At 37.8% G+C, this 20,810-nt stretch overlaps 1 protein-coding gene across 2 annotated transcripts in view; it reads left to right on the top strand.

Annotated features, from left to right (window-relative positions):
* The window catches only part of AP4E1 (adaptor related protein complex 4 subunit epsilon 1), a 65,765-nt gene that overhangs the window by 33,613 nt on the left and 11,342 nt on the right, over positions 1 to 20,810 (top strand). For both annotated transcript variants that reach the window (XM_030318198.1, XM_030318199.1), the window contains 6 exons: positions 1,304 to 1,416; positions 1,525 to 1,643; positions 6,040 to 6,342; positions 8,798 to 8,912; positions 13,216 to 13,339; positions 18,040 to 18,298. In XM_030318198.1, coding sequence (XP_030174058.1) covers positions 1,304 to 1,416; positions 1,525 to 1,643; positions 6,040 to 6,342; positions 8,798 to 8,912; positions 13,216 to 13,339; positions 18,040 to 18,298 — 1,033 coding nt within the window. The remainder of the gene's footprint in view (positions 1 to 1,303; positions 1,417 to 1,524; positions 1,644 to 6,039; positions 6,343 to 8,797; positions 8,913 to 13,215; positions 13,340 to 18,039; positions 18,299 to 20,810) is intronic.

Here is a 20,810-nt window from a genome sequence, read left to right as displayed (position 1 = left end):
AAAGATACAGGAACCTCTGCCTGATTCCTCTTTCACTGCCTTCTTATCTTTGACTTTATTTCATAATTAGTTTCTTTTCTGGTAAATGTTCTTGTTGTTTTGCAGGGGGTCCTTGGGAGTAGGGATCAGCATGCTAAAATTTATCCTTTACGCTATTGTTTATACTGGAAATTGTCCCAGTAAGGTAGTTGGGAACGCCATTCACATGTCACTTTTCTTCATATTTGCTTTTTTTTTTATTATTATTTTTTTTAACATTTATTTAGTTTTGAGAGAGAGAGAGAGAGAGCACACAAGCAGGGGAGACACAGAGAGAGGGAGACGCAGAATCCCAAGCAGGCTTCAGGCTCTGAGCTGGCAGCACAGAGCCTGACGTGGGGCTCGAACTCACAAATCACAAGATCATGACCTGAACTGAAGTTGGACACTCAACCGACCAAGCCACCCAGGTGCCCCCACATTTGCTTTTTAAAAGTCAGAGAAACTTTACAGGTCACAAAGATATTTCATTCTTTTTAAAATGTCTGTTATTTAAATCAAAGGAAGAATAAATGTACAATGTTACTCCAGTCAGTCATCTTGGAAATTGCTTAAATATAGTTTTCTGTGCCACGTATCTACTGCCATACATAACTCCAGGCAGCAGAATGATGGAATTTTAGAACTGAAGAAGAACAGGTTAGAAAAGAGATTAAATAGCTTGAGTAGACATACCACATTTAGTCTCTTTGAAGTGTATGTCATTTTCCATTATTTGTCCTTAGGCACCTGGAATATCTCTTTAAATTTTTTTCACACTTGGGGCGCCTGGGTAGCTCAGTAGGTTAAGTGAACGACTTCAGCTCAGGTCATGATCTCATGGTTTGTGGGTTTGAGCCCTGTGTCAGGCTCTGTGCTGAACGCTTGCTTGGAGCCTGGAGCTTGCTTCAGATTCTGTGTCTCCTTCTCTCTCTGCCCCTCCCCAGCTTGTGATCTGTCTCACTCTGTCTCTCAAAAATAAATAAATGTAAAAACAAAAGTTTAAAAAAATTTTTTTCACGCTTATTTATTGGATGCTTAGTATGTACAAGGCATGGTGCTAGATGAAGCAACAAGAATTTAGTTTATTAAGTTTATTAAATAAGCTTTTACTGAGCACCTATTTCACATAAATCTGGAGTATAGAACAATTTATTGGCAGAGGTTACAAGTAAAAATACCTAAGTAGGATAGGTTGGGGGTTATTCTTTAAAAGGTTGATGCAGAGAAGGTAATTTTAATAAGTGGTATTTGGAAGTGTACTTGGTCTTAACACTGTGGACACATATGCCCCAGATAATGCATGGTTTATTCAGACAATGAATGCTGTGTTTTCAGTGGGAGGAGATGTTATGCATCCTGATATTCCCAATAACTTTCTGAGACTGCTAGCAGAAGGTTAGTAAATTACTGCATTCTGGAAAGATTTCAAAATTAAATGTTTTTATTACAGAGTCATTAAGAGTTTTTAGTGAAAGTTAAAATGATGTATCAATTTCTTTGTAGGTTTTGATGATGAAACAGAAAATCAACAATTAAGGCTTTATGCAGTTCAGTCTTATCTCACTTTACTAGATGCGGAAAATGTGTTCTATCCACAGAAATTTCTTCAAGTTATGAGTTGGGTGAGCAAAGTACATTAGAGCATAAGTATTTATAACATTGTTTTTTATAAAGCCCAATACTAGCAATATATTTCCTTCAGAAATCATTTAATTCTACCCTGCTAACCCCTTTAGGTATCCATTTTCTTTCCCATTGGCTAGTTTGTCACTTCAATATCTACTTGTCTATTCATTCTCCCTTTCATCTCACTTGTCTACTTTGTGTATTATAGACAGTTGGTTAGGTATCTGTGTCTACAATACATTTGCTGTATTTTCTCTGTGAATCTGTGTTAGAATATGTGAATACTCATGCATCTGTGTTATGTTAGTTTTTCATTGCTGTATGTTACCACAAACTTAGTGCTTCAAACAACATAAATTTATTATTTCACAGTTTCTGTGGGTCAGGAGTTGAGACCTGGTTTAGCCACGTCCTCTGCTTAGGGTCTCTGAGGGTTGCAGTCAGCTGGGGCTGCTGTCTCATCTGAAACTTGACTGGTGAAGGATCCACTTCCAATCTGGTGTGGTTGTTAGAAGAAACCTGTTTCTTGTGGTTGTAGGACTGAGGGTTTGAAGTTCAGACTGTTGACCGTAGGCTACCCTTAGTTCCTGGAGCTGCCCTCAGTTTCTTGCATGTGGGCCTCCCAACATTCCTCCTTGCTTCATCAAAGCCAGCAAAGGAGATTATCTCTTGCAAGATGAAGGCCAAATTTTATGTCATGTAATCATATGTAATTGCATACATACCATCACCTCTGTGTATCTTTGTTGTGCATGTGGGTGAGTGTTTCCTTAGGGGAAGCTTTGGTGGAGTACAACTGCAGGATCATAGCGTATGCCTCTTTTAATATTTTATAGTTTTGCTAAATGTTATAGCATGTTAACTTGAATTTTACCCAGACTTTTATTTAAGAATTTTTTTTCTCATACACAGGAAAGTTGAAAGACTAGTATAATAAATATCTCTATACTTTTCATTTAGATTCCCTGTTAGTATTTTTAACCACCTTTGCTTTACTATATCTACATCTAGATCTACATATAAGTTGCAGACATCATGACCCTCCAAAAAAAATTCAACATGAGTCTTCTAAGAATGACATTGTTCTGTCATAGAACCATTATTATACTTAAGAAATGTAACATTAATTCATTAATATCATTTAATATACAGTCCATGTTCACATTTATCCAGTTGTCCAAAAAATGTTTCTTATGGCTATTTTTCTGCTACTACTAATCCTGGATCCCATCAGGGATCACAAATTGCATTTAGTTGTCTGTTTAGCCTCTTTTATTTTATATTGTTCCTCACTTTCTTTTTGTTTTCATGATATTGATTTTTTTGGATGAATACTGTTGATGTGCAGAATGCCCAACTTTCTGAATTTGTCTTATTATTTCTGGTTTGGTTAAACATTTTTAGGAAGAATACTATATCAACAATGTTATGTACTTCCCACTGTATCATCAGGACACATACCATATCAGTTCCCCAGTTACTAGTGATTTTAAGTTTCTTTGTTTGGTTAAGATAACCTTCAGATCTCTCCATTGTAAAGATGCATTTTCTCCTTAGTAATTTGTAGCTAATCTGTGAGGTGATTCTAAGGGGCTATGTGTCAACATCTTTTCCTTAACTATATTTCACCAGTGGTTTTAGTATTGATAATCCTTGCCTAAATGGGTTATTGTATTTGGCAGCTATTCATTTTTTTCCCTCCAAGAACATGGCATGTCACTCCATATATTTATAGTGCTTTTATTTCTTTCTGCAACATACAGATTCTGTGCAGGTTTTGTTAGATTTATGCTTAAGCATTTCAATTTCTTTAGAGCAGTAGTAGATATATTTTGTTTTTAATTTTGGTTCCCACATGTTTGTTGCTAGTTTATTCAAATACAATAGATTTTTTGTAGTTTGATCTTACACGCTGCCATCTTGCTGAACTCACTAATGTAGGATTTTTTCAGTAGATTTCTTGAGACCTCGTTAAGAATTTTTTGCATCTCTGTTCATGAGATTTTTTTTCTACCCTGTTGTTTTGGTTTTGGTATCAAACTAATACTAGTGTCATAAAATGAGATAGGAGTAGTCTTTCCTCTTCTGTTTTCTGGAAAAGTTGTGTTGAAAAGTATTGTTTAGTTTTTAAGTGTTTGGAAAATTTTCTGTTATCTTTCCTGTTACTGATTTATAGTTTGCCATTGTCACCAGAGGAAATACTCTGTGAATTCAGTTTTATTAAGTTTTTTGATGTTTGTTTTATGGCCTAAGATACGTCTTATTATATGTTCTGTGAGTGCTTGAAAGGAGTGGGTATTCTGTTATTGTTGGATGGTGTGTTTGGTAAATGTTGATTAGAGTCTTTTGGTAATGGCATTGTGATACAGGTGTTGAGATCTCTGTGTGGCCTCCACTGACATTGTGGAAGGGTGGCCTTGTAATGACTGAGCAGTGGTGAAAGCCCTGACTCTCCACAGGGCTTCTGACATCATCCCAGTGAAGGGGCGGAGGAATCCCTCTTTATACCTGGGTAGAGGGTATAAAATGCAGGCTTCCATATGTGATCTTCATGGACACTGCAGAGGAGTGGGCCTCTTGACAACTTGGTGGGGATGAAAGTCCTAGCTCCCTACTGAGTCTTCTCCCTTTTGAGGGAATTGGAGCGCCTCTTACAGCCTGGTAGGGGTGGAAGTCTTGGCTCTCTACTCAGCCTTTGGTGGTGTGGGTGGGTCTGTGGGTTTTTTTCTATGTGGTACTTGGCTAGAGTAGAGGGTTATTGTCTAAAAGTTTTCTGTCTTCCTGGGGTGCCTGGGTGGCCCAGTCAGTTAAGTGTCTGATTGTTGATTTTGGCTCTGGTGATGATCCCAGGATCATGGGATTGAGCCCTGCATCAGGCTCTGTGCTGAGCTCTCTCTCTCTCTCTCTCTCTCTCTCTCTCTCTCTCTCTCTCTCTCTCTTTCTCTCTGTCCCTTCCCTGCTTGCACTCTCTCTTCCCCAAAATAAATACATAAACATTTAAAAAATAAAAATAAATAAGTTTTCAGTCCTGGCTCTTTGGCTAGAGGGCAGGCTTTTCTTGGGGTCATTTTGTCTGTGCCCATTGCTGTTTCCAGGTTGCTGGCTCTCTAATACCCAGTCTGGGGTGTATGAGGCAGCAGATAACCCACTGTACTATCACAAAGTCGTTAGCAATTGGCCTTCTTTTCTCCACCTATCTGTGTCTTTTTATGTGTGTTTTATATATAACACCAAGGATTTTAGATGTACTTAATGGGAGGAATAGGGGAAAATGCATCTACTCTGTCTTCCCATTGTTATTATTTTTATTTTTATTTTAGAAAGAAAGAGAGAGAATGGGGGAGGGGCAGAGGGAGAGAGAGAATCCTAGACAGGCTCCACATTAGCACAGAGCCTGACACAGGCCTTGATCTCCTGACCCTGTGATCATGACCTGAACTGAGGTCAAGAATCTGATGCTCAACCAACTGAACCACCCAGGCATCAGCCTCCCACCACCCATTAATTTTTGAACTGGCTGTTAGATTACCAGCTTTTCTAGAGACACCTTTCATCTTCTTAAACCGCTCAAAAAATTATCTTGCTACTTTAAGGATTGGATTTATTTATTTCTATTAATTTTTCCTCCTTTTCTTGTTACTAGCTGTAAATTTTCCCTTGCCTATCACTTCACCTCCCCTCCTGTTTTTTCCTGCTGGTGCCAGTGTTACACTAAAGACATGAAAATATTCCATAAATAGCACTTAGGAAAGATCTCACACTACATGAGTTATCAGTTTATTAATAATTTTTAGACCAGTAGGATTATGTATCACCTAAATAAGTTGTAAGGAAAAGGATATGTAACATAGGTCAGCCTTCCTCAGAGTTTCTTCTGTGGATCATATACATCAGAATCAGCTGATGCTGGTTCCAAATGTGCACTGTGGATCCCGACCACAGACATACTCACTCAGAATATCTGGGGGTAGAACCTAGAAATGAAACACCTTAGGTGACTCTCATGCACACTAGCATGTGAGAACCACTGGTTTCAATGCTAATTGCAAAATAAGTAACAGAATGTGGAGGTGTTGATAAAAGGCAACAACTGAACTGGAAGTTCAGAAGAAAGCTCACTTGTAAAGTATGCTGCTTTATATTTTGTGAATGATAAAGATGTGGAAAATCTTTTGGTATTGAGTTCTAATTCTTGGTATAATTTCGACCCTAAAATATACAATTTTATCTTTAAGAATTTCTTCACCATGAGAATATATTTACTCTAGATTAAATTCACTCCAGCAGCAGCTACTTTGTTTGGATTTCCCAGTACAATTTGTTGTGTACAGATTTGCCCAGTACAATTTGCTTGATATTTCTATATGAACAGTCTCTTTGTTTTACTCATAGGTGTTAGGGGAGTATTCCTATCTCTTAGATGAGGAAACGCCAGAGGAAGTTATAACCAAACTCTACAAGTTACTTATGAATGACTCGGTTTCTTCAGAAACAAAAGCCTGGTTACTTGCTGCTGTTACCAAGTTGACACCCCAAGCACACTCTTCTAACATAGTTGAGAGATTAATCCAGGAATTCACCATATCTTTGGATACTTGTATGAGACAGCATGCGTTTGAATTAAAACACTTACGTGAGAATGTGGAACTTATGAAGAGCTTGCTTCCAGTTGATAAGAGCTGTGAAGACATGGTGGTAAGGCATCTGTATTTTATCTTTGTAAAAATTGCATCGTCTCCAAACAGAATAATTCTTACCTTTATGATGTATCTGGAATATATCAAAATATACTTTCTGTAACACTTCAGATAAAGGTTGGAGTTTTTCTCACATCATATGAGAGAATTTGAGAGCTTCAATTCAGTAGAGCTCCTAAAGAGTTGGGAATAGATCAGTATCTCTTCCGGAGAACTGCACTGAAGCAGTTTATATCCAGTGACAGTCTCTTTTAATATATGGTAGTTCAAGAACTAAATTTTGGGGGGAGCCTGGGTGACTCGGTTGAGCATCTGACTCTTGGTTTTGGCTCAGGTCATGATCTTGCGGTTTCGTGGGTTCAAGCCCCGCGTCAGGCTCTGTGCTAGCAGTGTGGAGCCTGCATGGGATATTCTCAATGTCTCTCTCTCTCTCCCTCTCTCCCTCTCTCTCTCTCTCTGTCTCCCCCTCCCTCCCTCTCTCTCTCTTTCTCTCTCTCTCTCTGCCCCCCTAAACCCTGCACTGTCTCTGTCTCTAAATAAACGTAAAAAAAATTAAATTTTTAAAATCTCCTTTGAACTTCTCTAATATGCAATTTTATTATTACTTTGGTATCTTTGAGAATGTAAAAAATAGTTCTCTGTTGCATTTTGTCCACCTAGTGTCTAACTTCTTTACCACTTTGGAACCTGATCAACCACCTTCCTTGTCCTACCTAACTTTAAGCCACTACTCTTTCTAACCTAATGGGCTCAGTTACTACTCACCCTCTGAATATGTACTGATCTCTTCTCCAGACTGGTGTAAATTAGGAAATTGCCAAAAGGAAGCCAGATTTGTACAAATTTTTATTTGTTAGATATCATATAGTTGAGAAAGAGGAGAGGAGGGGCAGCATTCCTACTAATTCTGACTCAGATTTTCATGACTTATATTCATTTTGAACCTCTTTGTTCATTAGTTCTTTCAGAAGCTCCTCAGGGAAGCACCTTTCTTTCACCTTTGGTAGGAGGCCCAAAGACATTCATTGAAAAGGTGAACAAATATGCTATACATAATATTTTTTTTAAGTTTATTTATTTATTTTGAGAGAGAGAGAGAGAAGGAAAGAGAGAGAGTGGTGGAGGGGCAGAGAAAGAGGGAGAGATAATCCCAAGCCGCCCCTGGGCTGTCATTGCTGTGCCCGATGCAGGGCTCAGACCCACAAACTGAGATCATGACCTGACCTAAACCAAGAGTTGGACACTTAACCAACTGAGCCACTCAGGCTCCCCTAAATATGCTATACATAGTACAAAACTAGGAAGTAACTCTTTTTCCTCTTTCCTCCAATGAAAGATTGAAATGATGACATGTCTTCATTTTGTAAGAACCTTTCCAGATTCAGAGTGTGTCATGCCACTTAAATATTTGAGATCTGTCTGTTCTTCTAATTATTGGAGCTGTTTGCATACAGTTGGCTAAACCAGGAGAGGCAGATCTGTGGCTTCTGAGGCCACCACTGCTATATCCTTTTGTGTATATCTCATTCTTCTTTCCTCACTTTTTCTTTTATCCTTTCCCCTCACTCTTTCTTCATCTCTTATTTATTTTCACTTATTCATTCTTTTGTACCTTTTTATTCCTGCTGAAATTAGGTAATTTTCCATAGATTTGTGAAAAGGTATTTTTAGGTAGAAAAGAATAGGATAGTTAAAGGCACTGCCAGGGTCTGAATAGTAGCCTTCCCCAAGATGTGCATACTTCATTCTCTGCAGCCTGTGTATTTGTTATCTTACATGGTAATAAGGACTTTGTAGATACGCTTAAATTAAGGAATTTTTGAGGGGGAGATTATTTTGGATTGTCCAAGAAGGCATGATTACAAGAGTTCTTATAAAAGTAAGCAAAGAGTCAGTAGAAAGCCAACTAACAATAGAAGTAGAGATCAGAGTGATGGGGCCACAAGCCAGGGAATGGTGGTGACTTTAGAAGCTAGAAGGGAGAAGGAACTTATTCTCCCTTGGAGCCTCCCAGAGGAACTAGCCTTGCCAACACTTTGTTTTTAGTCCCTAGCAGCAAACTAATACAGACACTAGCTCAGAGTGTAGATGTCTTCTCTAGTAGGTTAAAGTCTCATGAGGGCTGGAGAAATGTCTTTCTTTGTCTTCATCATAGCACCTGACATGATGCTGTAACATACTGGATGCTCAAAAGTTTATTCTGCAGTACAATGAAATTAATAATAACTGCAGATGACTTTCATTGTTACATACTTAGCTGAGTGATTTGAATATAGGTGTTTTAGAGAGCTAGAGAGTTGGGTAACGCTAGTAGCATTTTTAGAACTGAAGTTCTTTTTTTTCACTTAAAAATTATTTTTAGGACATATGGATTGAAATTAGTTATGTGAATGTACAGTCTAGGTTTAGGGTAAAGTTTTGTAATTTCTGATTTTTGCTTCACTTTAATACAGGTAGATGCTTCCTTATCTTTTCTGGATGGTTTTGTGGCTGAAGAACTCAGTCAGGGGGCAGCACCTTACAAACCTCACCACCAACGTCAGGAAGAGAAGCTTTCTCAGGAAAAAGGTAATTTTCTATGGGTCTGTAAGGGACATCATTTTTTTTTTAATGCAATTCATATTATAGTCATGTAATGTAGATAACTGAGGATATTTATTTTTGTTATCTCTCTTTAAATCTGCTTGTGACTTATTTACTCTGCCTAGGTCTTTGGATACCCAGAAAAAAAAGTTAGCCTAGAGGTATTCCCAAAGTCATAGGCTCCATATATTTAAATGCCTAAGATAGTCATTCTGGAACTTTGAAAGAACTTGAAGATGGAATTATCATGTTGGGTCACTGTGCTAGATGGAGGACTGATAGATAATCACATGAGCATATCTACAGAGAAATTTGAGAAAAGAAGTCTGGTTACTGTGGACTAGTGAGTTTCATTTTCATTCTGAGCAGTGTTATATATCTTAAGTGTGTTTGAATGCTTCCTGTAACAAAATATCTGATCAGTGAAGTGAGAAACAGCTAAGAAAGGAAAGATTAACTTCAGATTTTAGAAATGTAGTCTGTCAGTGGAAGATGCCTGTCATGATTTTGGTAAAGAGGAAATCATTGAGGTGTTTGGATGGTGGATGGGAAGTATTTATATGAATAAAGGGAGACCATTGAGTATTATCTTTGTAGGAGTTCAGAATCTTAATACTGAAAAGTTCAATGCTGAAAGCTCTTTTTCTCCCCACTCATCATCTAATGATTTTGTCAAGTACTTTCCAGGTTCTGTGGTAGGTACAACTAAATGATTGATCTTAAAATGATACCAGAAAAGTCTAAGTTGTAATTCATCCATCTACTTCCTTCTCCTGACTCTTCCTGCATGCTGTGATTCTCCTCCTGATTCCCATATGCACATGAGCTCTTGTACATCTAGTTAACTTTTAAAAATCTTTGGCCCTTCTTGTTATTCACCTCTATAAAGACTTGGGAAATTTTCACTAAAGAATGAAAAGAATGTGGCTTGAAGTTCATTCTCAACCTCGATCCTTTCCAGGCCTTCCTTAGATGACAGTGTTTAATTTTGTTGTCTCAGGTTTGGAATTTTATCTCTTTTCCATATGCTGTCCCCTTCTATGTCTAGTTTTTTTCTCTTTACTCTTAAACTATACCTCTGCTTTTGAATTCTTTCTGCTCTTTTGTTTAAACTCTATCTTTACTTGATCTTTGGCTTAAACTCTTTGTTTTTACTTGTGCATAGGAAACATTGCTTGAGTTCTTCACTTACTTTGTTAATGCAGAGGCTGGGTAACTGGCTGTCACAGATGCTATTAAAGAGTTAAAAGTGGGACAGAAAGTTAAACTCGGTGATTGAAAAGCTTAGATTTTTTTTTTCAATATATGAAATTTATTGTCAAATTGGTTTCCATACAACACCTAGTGCTCATCCCAAAAGGTGCCCTCCTCAATACCCATCACCCACCCTCCCCTCCCTCCCACCCCCCATCAACCCTCAGTTTGTTCTCAGTTTTTAAGAGTCTCTTATGCTTTGGTTCTCTCCCACTCTAACCATCAAAACCCTAGAGGAGAAAGCAGGAAAAGACCTCTCTGACCTCAGCCGTAGCAATCTCTTACTCGACACATTCCCAAAGGCAAGGGAATTAAAAGCAAAAATGAATTACTGGGACCTTATGAAGATAAAAAGCTTCTGCACAGCAAAGGAAACAACCAACAAAACTAAAAGGCAGCCAACGGAATGGGAAAAGATATTTGCAAATGACATATCGGACAAAGGGCTAGTATCCAAAATCTATACAGAGCTCACCAAACTCCACACCCGAAAAACAAATAACCCAGTGAAGAAATGGGCAGAAAACATGAATAGACACTTCTCTAAAGAAGACATCCGGATGGCCAACGGGCACATGAAAAGATGCTCAATGTCGCTCCTTATCAGGGAAATACAAATCAAAACCACACTCAGATACCACCTCACGCCAGTCAGAGTGGCCAAAATGAACAAATCAGGAGACTATAGATGCTGGCGAGGATGTGGAGAAACGGGAACCCTCTTGCACTGTTGGTGGGAATGCAAACTGGTGCAGCCACTCTGGAAAACAGTGTGGAGGTTCCTCAGAAAATTAAAAATAGACCTACCCTATGAGCCAGCAATAGCACTGCTAGGAACTTACCCAAGGGATACAGGAGTACTGATGCATAGGGGCACTTGTACCCCAATGTTTATAGCAGCACTCTCAACAATAGCCAAATGATGGAAAGAGCCTAAATGTCCATCAACTGATGAATGGATAAAGAAATTGTGGTTTATAGACACAATGGAGTACTACATGGCAATGAGAAAGAACGAAATATGGCCCTTTGTAGCAACGTGGATGGAACTGGAGAGTGTGATGCTAAGTGAAATAAGCCATACAGAGAAAGACAGATACCATATGTTTTCACTCTTATGTGGATCCTGAGAAACTTAACAGAAACCCACGGGGGAGGGGAAGGAAAAAAGAAAAAAAGAGCTTAGTTTTTTTTAAGTTTATTTGTTTTGAGAGAGATAGAGAGAGTCACTGGGGGAGGGACAGAGAGAGAGAGGGAGAGAGAGAATCCCAAGCAGGCTCTGCACTGTTAGCACAGAGCCTGATGTGGGGCTTGAACTCACAAAACGTGAGATCATGACCTGAGCTGAAACCAAGAGTTGGACACTTAACCAGCTGAGCCACCTAGGTGCCCCTGAAAAGCTTAAAATGAGAGGATTTTCTAGCTGAAAATGACCTTGGAATGTTTAGACAAGTGGTTTCCAAACATGGTTATGAATCAGAATCACAAAGAGTTTTAAAAAATGATACAGATTTTTGCGCCGTATTCCTGTATCTTTTGTATCTGAATCTGTAAAAGCTTGGCTGTATGTACAAAAAGGTCTGTGGGAGATTCTACACAGTCAGCTTGATCCTGGTTATCAAATCAGCATTTGGAAACTGCTGATCAAGCCTGAACCCTTCACTTTACAGACAAAGAAATTAAGGTCAAGTTCATGCACCCATTTAATACCCGATGCATGTCAAGAACTCAGTTCTTCTGATTACTAATTAGCCCATTATTTTTTTCTATTGCACATTGATTTCTTTTCTATATCATTCATTTGGGTAACAACAAAAATTTATGTAGTTCTCTTTGGATTAAATGCTGTTTCCTTTGCAGGAGACAGTGGAGAGTGAGCTCTAGAACCAGAGTATCCGATTTCTTATCTGGCTCTATCATTTTTCCTGTTTTTGTAATCTTGGTTAAGTTCATGGCAAACTTTGCTACAGTTTCTGTATTTGTAAGATGAAAATAATAATTACAGAAGCTCACATTTATTTTTTATACGGCACTTTTTTATGATTTAAGGAGGTCCTTTATGTTATAATCCAGACAGTCCATAAAGATAAATAATGCCAGTTAGGATTAGGTATAGCTGCATAGCATATTAGAAAACAAAAGAACAATATAGGGTCTTATACAAGACAGAAGATTACTGCTCTTTCCCTTAAAGGAATTCCAGAAGTAGGCAGCGTGGGATTGATAATGGCTTCATGAATGTAAAGGAGGAAAGGGAGAGAAGAAAGGTTTTTTTTTTTTTCCAGGAAGATTCCTCCCAGAAGTTGTGCTCAGAATGTGTGCATAATTTCATTGGCCAGAACTCAAATTCATGGCAAAGGAGTCTGGAAATGTCATTTCTTTCTGGGTTGCCATGAATCCAGGGTTCTATTACTTAGAATCCAGGGTTCTATTACTTAGAAAGAAGAGGAGAATGGATATTGGCATCTGCTCCACCACAATATCAGTATGAATTTTTATGGCTCTGATTGAATTCATTTGGGTATACAGAGTCAAAGGAATCTGAATCTGAATAAACCTTGTTCTTTGTCAGTAAGGGATATTTCACTTTGAAGGGTCCATTAGTCTATTTGGCATAGGAATGTGCTTAAGAACATTTTGTTAAGGAAAAACACTATCTCTTCATTCATAGCTCATTAAACATTTTTGTCTGGGAGCAGCAATTTTCAGTAGACCTGGTTTATCAGTTGTCTTTCCTAATTGGATCCTAGTTTAGCTTCTCAGGGAGGTGAAAAGATAAAAATGAAGTACTGTTTGTCTTTTCTCAACTAATAGTGTGAAGACTGTAGTAGACCTTCAATAAATCATAGCTACTTTATTATTATTTGATTAAATCATCTTCAGTGCCCCTTCCAGTTTAAAAATTGTCATTGGATTCTAGTCTTCCATTATTTTATTTCAGTAGTGACTGGTAATTTTGATAACATCTGCTTTTTCCCCCCTAACTTTTGCTTTGTTTTAAATATGAACTTCTGTTATTGTTTTAAAATTCTAGTTCTCAATTTTGAACCATATGGACTTTCATTTTCTTCATCTGGCTTCACTGGACGACAGTCTCCTGCTGGCATTTCTCTTGGTTCAGATATATCTGGGAACAGTGCAGAGACTGGGCTGAAAGAGTAAGTTCTTTCTTGATAAAACTGAGAACATAGAGGAGTATTTAAATATTTTTAAATGTAGAAGGATTCCTGAAAGCTAAATTCTGCATAGCCTCTTGTTTCAGTTTTTCCTATTTATTGCTTTCAAGGTGTTGATGTTGTACAAGAGAACTTTTATTTTATTTATTTATTTTTTAATGTTTTTTATTTATTTTTGAGAGAGCACAAGCGGGTTAGGGGCAGAGAGCGAGGGAGACACAGAATCTGAAGCAGGCACTGTCAGCACAGAGCCTGATACAGGGCTCAAACTCTTGAACCGTGAGATTGTGACCTGAGCCGGAGTCAGACTCTCAACCAACTGAGCCACCCAAGTGCCCCTGTACAAGAGAACTTTTAAGAGAGCTTGCTTACCTTCAACACAGAATAGTGTACATAGGCTTTATACACAGTAATGACGTGTGTGTTATTACTGCATACTGTATGTGTATGTATGTATGTATGTATGTTTGTATGTGTATTATACACACACATATATATATGTACACATGTATACACATACATTTGTTAAAGAAATATGTGAGAACTTACATACACAGGTGAATATGAGCATATTACTCTACATTCCTCATAATCTTCTTATAAACTGTTTCATTGGAAGATTGACAGAGAGATGAACATAAAATAAGATGACTGACTTCATTTAAGTAAATGTATACTTTGCTCAAAATGCTTTCACAGCTTCTTTCCAGCTACCTGGAGAATTGGTGAAGACATTTATCTTAATGTCTTATGTGGAGCCAAATCTTCAACCATTTTAAGTAGATTTTGGTTTTCGAAATATAATAAATTACTTTTAGAAACATGACTAAGTTAAAAAAGTGAGATAATATATATAAGGTGCCTCATAAAATGTAGTGCATGGTAAATGATAACTGCTATTATTAATAGTGATTGTCATTGCCATAGTTGTCATTATCCAAAAGCTGAGTTAACCAAATGAAATTAGTGATCTATCTGGATAACTGGTCAATATATTGATGTGACATAAAGTAATGAAAATGGCTTCCTTGTTTGTGAAGGAGCTTCTAAAAGATTTAAAAAAATTTTTTTTTAATTTTATTCCAGTGTAGTTAATATACAGTGTTGTATTCGTTTCTGGTGTACAGTATAGTGATTCAACACTCCATATACTATTCTGTGCTTATTAAAAAATGTTTTGAGTAATGGCAGCTTTGTTGGAATAAATGTAATAAAATTTCAAAAGTGACAACTTTAAAAGATGAAATTTGTATTTTGAGTCCTCATATGTTCATTATGGAGTCAGTCAGCTTATTATATGTCCATTTTTGCATTTGTCAGTCTTCCAGCATGATGGTTATGAGAAGTACTTATCAGAAAAATGACACATAGATTATGAGGAATGTAGGGTGATATGCTGCATGAAATTCTCTTTCTTAGCCTCTTTTTCATTCTCTGTTGACACCCTTTTCTTCCCCAGACATTTAATTTTGATATTTCAAGCATGGGGAACAGATATGATTTGTGAGCATTTGATGGTAGTGGTGACAGCAGTTAAGTGCCCTGAACAGAGAATTGCAGGATAAGGGAAGGAGAGGATAGAAACCCTCCAAACCCAGGGAGGAAACAGTCTCTTTTACCTGCACAACAGGTGACAGCGTCTGTTTGTTTAGTACTGAACTAAGATCTGGGAGACTTGACAGGGGCTTTGTAAATCCTGTATATTTACATGTACTTCTCAGAAAAATGACATTTGGCAGAGCTGCTAAGGAATTATACACTTGCTGTTTTATCATGAAATGGGACATGAGGGATGAATTTTAAATTTCTTTCCCAGGAGGACTACAGCTCACACATCATTTCAGATTGGGAACCTGTATGGTAATTGACAAGGCTTTAGGAGGAGACAGTCACTCTTGTCCAATCTCTGGCAAGCTGAGAATAAAGTAGTAGAAAGCCCAGTTTATAATTTCTTACCTTAAGCCCTATTTGGGACTATCTCAAATGGGGATTTCTAGAGCTGAGTTAAAGTGTATCCCTAATCTTTTGAAGGTTGCTTGGCCAGAATTTACATCTTTGTTTGAACAATCTGATTAAAAACAATACAAAAGTATATATGCCACATAATATCATGAATTATATTATTATTGTTAAAATCCAGGCAAAGATGATGCATGTTTAAAACAATTCTTTTTCAGTAGGTTTCATATAAAGAAGCATATTTTGTGCTTTTTTTCATTTTTCCTACTTTTTAGACTTTCGATATGTAATGCATGACAAAATTTATGTTGATAATAGGCATGTATGCAGATGAAATAATGCAAGAAAATCTTTAAAGTAGTTTGAGGCTCCTTTTAGGCTTATTTTTCCTCTTCTATTTTGTCTGTTGTTGTGGATTGGATTCCCTGGCAAGTGCATTCCGTGATGGAGTTTCACATGCAGAATATTAAGGCAGTGCCCTTGTGATCAACACCTATGGAAGGAAGGAGAAAGAAGCAGGTTTGAGCAGAGGAGGAAGTTAAGATGCAGTGCGGTGCCAACAGCAGCCTCTGCTGATCCCATGAGGAGCTCTGAAGTTAGAGTGGCCCTTCTTCAGAGTTGACCTGAGTTGGACCCAAATGGGTGGCCAGGACTGTGGCCAGGACTTCTGTCCCACAGTCACTGGGTTTGGGCTTCCCTGGGAAGGGGTGTGATCTCAGGCGAGGTGACTCTTTGCATCTGAGGCAATCCTAGAGAGGACTGTACTCCCAACAGTTGGGGCAACAAGTCCTTTATTGAAGGATGATCTGGATGGAGCATCCCAGGGTCTACCATACTTGCTTTTTTTTGTTGTTGTTGTTAAACTGATATTTAAATCATTTATTAGTAAAACTTGGAGAGTTTCCCTTTTTCCTTATTAATTAAAGGATATTTTTTGATAAATAGGGTTACAGAAACACTGGGAATTTATGAATCCCTTTGAGTTCCTGTTGTTGAGCATCCTAGAGATGCTAGGGGTCATTTTAGTGGTTCCCATGACCACTTTTGGATCTGCTCTTACAAAGACAGCCAGTTTTCTTCTAAGAGGTCTGGTGGATAAATAATAGCTTTATTTTTAAAAAAAACTTTTTAGAAGGCTTTTTTGGTACATGAAAGAAAGGGAGAAACGAAGGTATTCATAAAAGGAAAATTTAGCAGTAAAATTCATTGTGGAGGATTGGACTAATTCCCCATAGGGCATTCTTTATTAACACTCAAATTTTCTTTCAGCCAATTACTATTTAATAGTATTAGTTCTTCACTCAGTATGAAGTGTGACCACCTGTCTATGTTTTTGGCATATATAGAAAATCAAATTGATCATGAGTCCAACAAATTAGAAAGGAATAATAACTTGTACAGATAATTCTGAGTTTTTCTTTTAGATTCATTTTATGATCTGTTTTGTAGTACAAATGTTAAAATGCTATTTTGGGCCATGACAGGGATGCTTAAATGATCCAAGAGCAAAGGAGACATGGTTCTTAAACAAAAACAATAAAGGTTAACTTTGGCTGTTTCAGCCTGTACTTGGTGATTATCTTAGTCAGTACAGAGTCACAGATGTAATAACTTTTGGGACAGCAGTAGGTGAGTCCAAACTCTAATCATGACTTTAAGTTCTTCCATCTCCAGTAAAAAGGCTCATAATCGTCATGCTTTTTCAAAAAAATCTTTTTTCTCTTACAGATCAAACCTCATTTCATTAAAAATTTTTTTGGGGGGGTGCCTGGGTGGCTCAGTCAGTTGGGCGTCCGACTTTGGCTCAGGTCATGATCTCACACTCCATGAGTTCAAGCCCCGCATTGGGCTCTATACTGACACCTCAGAGCCTGGAGCCTGCTTTGGATTCTGTGTCTCCCTCCCTCTCTGCCCCTCCACTGCTCATGCTCTCTCTCTGTCTCAAAAATAAAAAAATTAAAAAAAAATTTTTTTAAATGTTTATTTATTTTTGAGACAGAGCACACAAGCAGGGGAGGGGCAGAGAGAGAAGGAGACACGGAATCCGAAGCAGGCTCCAGGCTCTGAGCTGTTAGCACAGAGTCCAGTGCCGGGCTCAAACCCACGAACCCGTGAGGTCATGACCTGAGCTGAAGTCGGACGCTTAACCAACTGAGCCACCCAGGGCGCCCCAAACCTCATTCATTTTAATAAAATTACATTTATAATAGTTGACTATGTAGCTAGAGTTCACATTAAGAAAACTTTTTGGATTAAATCAAAGGAGTGGATTTGAATGATTTGTTGGGGTTTTTTTTGCTTTCAACAGGATTTTATTTAATGAATTTATTGGGTGGTTATAGCCAAGAAACTTATTAAGAGTCATTTCTGATCTTTAACTCATCAGAATTAAAGGTATTTTTGAAAAGTCAGTGGAGGAAAGGAGCTAATTTATAGTAGTTTTGATTTGGACAACTTATTCAAGGAATTAAGTGATCTGAAATTTTTAACTAAGTCTAGGGTTCTAGTGCCTTAAATCCTTTAGCTGGAGGGTGTGGGGACGTTGGATGAAACTAAAATAACATCATGGGATCTAGGTTTTACTTCCTGACATAGAGTATATAATACGAAAGCTGTTTTTAAGAGGTCATGGCAATGATGTGTTTTTAAAAATGCCTCAAAAAAGTAAGTTATTTAAGCAGCAGTTATTTAAGTTGACTTGATTTCATTATTAATCTCCTTAGGACAAATAGCTTGAAGCTGGAAGGTATAAAGAAGTTATGGGGGAAAGAGGGCTATCTTCCCAAGAAAGAAGGCAAAACTGGGGATGAAACTGAAGTTCCGCCTGTTCCTCAAGAGAGTATGATAATGGAGAATGTAGACCAAACTATAATTAAAAAGGATCAGTCTCAAGTCCTTACCCAATCTAAAGAGGAGAAAGAAAAGCAGCTGCTGGCGTCATCATTATTTGTTGGGCTAGGAACAGAAAGTACAATCAATTTGGTAAGTAGTCTGTTATAGTCCTCTGAGAATCTTTGTCCCTGTCTTGTACAAAAAAACCGGGCTCTACGAAAGCTCTTGGCTGTCATCTATACGCACAGTGGAAAATGGCTTCCCTAGCTCCAGAGCCACCAGTGATACACTTTTTATATTTCTGAAAGAGAAATTCTAATTGGTTTAGCTTGAGTCAGGTGTTCTCTGTAGTCCAGTCAGCGGGGCAAGGGTCAGGGTCCAAATAAAGTTACAAATATGACCATACGTATTACTCCCATGGGTGGATAGGACAGTTCTCAGTGGGAAGTATTTTCGGTAGTAATAGTTCAATAATATTGATATGTCTTTGGGAAAAGTACTTCTCAAAATGGTATTTTTAATAGTAAAAGATAGGAATCAATTTAGATGTCTAACAGTAGGAGAGTGGGTACGTAAATTATATTAGCTCAGAATATTACTCAGCCATTAAAAATGATAAACACTTCATTATAAAATAAAGAATACATGTGACATATTAAGCAAAAAAACAGAATATAAAGTTTTATTTATATTTTGTTTATAACTGTTAAAGAGATAAAAATGTATTGAGACTGAAAGGAATTACCCCAAAATGAAAATAATACTCAGGCATTATGATTATGATGGTTTTCAAAACTTTTTATGCTGATATATTACTATCATAGGAAAAGAATGAAAACTCAGAGTGAAGGACAGGTGCTGTTTTTGAGCATCTGAGAATTCCATGTAATTGCCAATTTGGTGGACTGATGGACCTACCTGGTACAAAATAGTGATTAGAGCTACCTTTTCTTCAGTTTTACATCATTACAGTGCTTTCATCCTCCCTCTCTCCTGGTGGAATTTTCCTTCCATCCCTGTAATACTCTTTGCTTGTTTTCTCTCTCTTTTTAGACCCCATTTCTATCAGACTTGAGATCCCTTCCTAAGGAAAAAAAAATTTCAATCTAAAAGTTATAAATAAGTAATGTATCTTAATGCTGTCTCAGTCAGCATTTGCAGTTCAGCAAAGTGACTTATCTTGGGTCTCTAAGATGTTCCAGCTGGCTGTGGTAAGGGTATCAGTGAATGCCTGGCACTGAAGGGGCAAGTTCTCTGTGGTCACAGTGTGCCCAGGCTTATAGAACCCTGATTTGTTAACCCCATAGCTGATGTCGAAGGATTTCTGCCCTTTCAACAACATGCAAAGCTTTCAACTAAACAGTCTTTCTCAAGAGAACATTCACTGTGACAAATTCATTATCAGGCTTTTTTTTTGTGGTGCGCTTGAAATCAGAAATGTAAGGAGGGTGTTTTTCCTTTTAAGATATGCTAAATCCTTTCTGGGTTAATTTTTTTACATAATCCATTCTGAGTATCAAGGCTTTTTGTTTTTCCTCATCTTTGCCTTTTATTTTGTATTCATTTTTGTTACTTTTTTAAGTTTTTATTTAAATTCTAGTTAGTTAACATAGTGTAATATTAGTTTCAGGTGTAGAATTTAGTGACTCGACATTTGCGTGCAACACCTGGTGCTCATCACAACAAGAGCCCTCCTTAATGCCCATCACCTGTTTAACCCATTCCCCCCTCTCCACCTCCCCTCAGCAACCCTCAGTTTGTTCTCTATAGCCAAGAGTCTGTTTCTTGATTTTATTCTTTTACCTTCATTTTTTATTTTTTTTTAATTTTTTTTTTAACGTTTTATTTATTTTTGAGACAGAGACAGAGCATGAATGGGGAAGGGGCAGAGAGAGAGGGAGACACAGAATCGGAAGCAGGCTCCAGGCTCTGAGCCATCAGCCCAGAGCCCGATGCGGGGCTCGAACTCACGGACCGCGAGATCGTGACCTGAGCCAAAGTTGGACGTTTAACTGACTGAGCCACCCAGGCGCCCCTTTACCTTCATTTTTTAAATGTTTATTTATTTTTGGGAGAGAGAGAGCATGAATAGGGGAGGGACAGAGAGAGAGAGAAAGAGAATCCCAAGCAGGCCCCGAGCTGCCAGCGCAGAGCCTGATGTGGGGCTTGAACCGACAAGTTGTGAGGTCATGATCTGAGCTGAAACCAGGAGTTGGACACTTAACCAACTGAGCCACCCAGGCATCCCTCTTTTACCTTCATTTTTAAAAGTCATTTTCTCTGGGGTAACAAATTCTAGGTTAACTGTTTGTTTTCTTTAAATGTTAACATTAACCAAGATGTCACTCTAGTGTACTGTGGCTTGTGTAGCTTCTGATTAACAGCAGGATAGACACTATAGAAAAAAAAGTTATTAAGCATGCAGACAAAGTAGTAGAAACAACCCAAAATGAAGCACAGAAAAGGGAAAAAACAAATGAAAAAACTCAGAACATCAGTGACCTGAGTAACAATATTGAACAGTGTAATACACATCTAATTCGAGTCCCTTGGTTACTTGGAAATGGAAGTCCTTCACCCACCCACTTGTTTTCATTTTTGTGTCAGTAGAATTTTAGTTCTTGTTTGATGACTTCTGAATTGAACTATAGGAGACATCTGC

The sequence above is a fragment of the Lynx canadensis genome, chromosome B3 (genome assembly GCF_007474595.2).
Source record: "Lynx canadensis isolate LIC74 chromosome B3, mLynCan4.pri.v2, whole genome shotgun sequence".
Classification (NCBI taxonomy): Eukaryota; Metazoa; Chordata; class Mammalia; order Carnivora; family Felidae; genus Lynx; species Lynx canadensis.
Note: the sequence above shows the minus strand (reverse complement) of the source record. Positions and strands in the feature narration are given on the sequence as shown.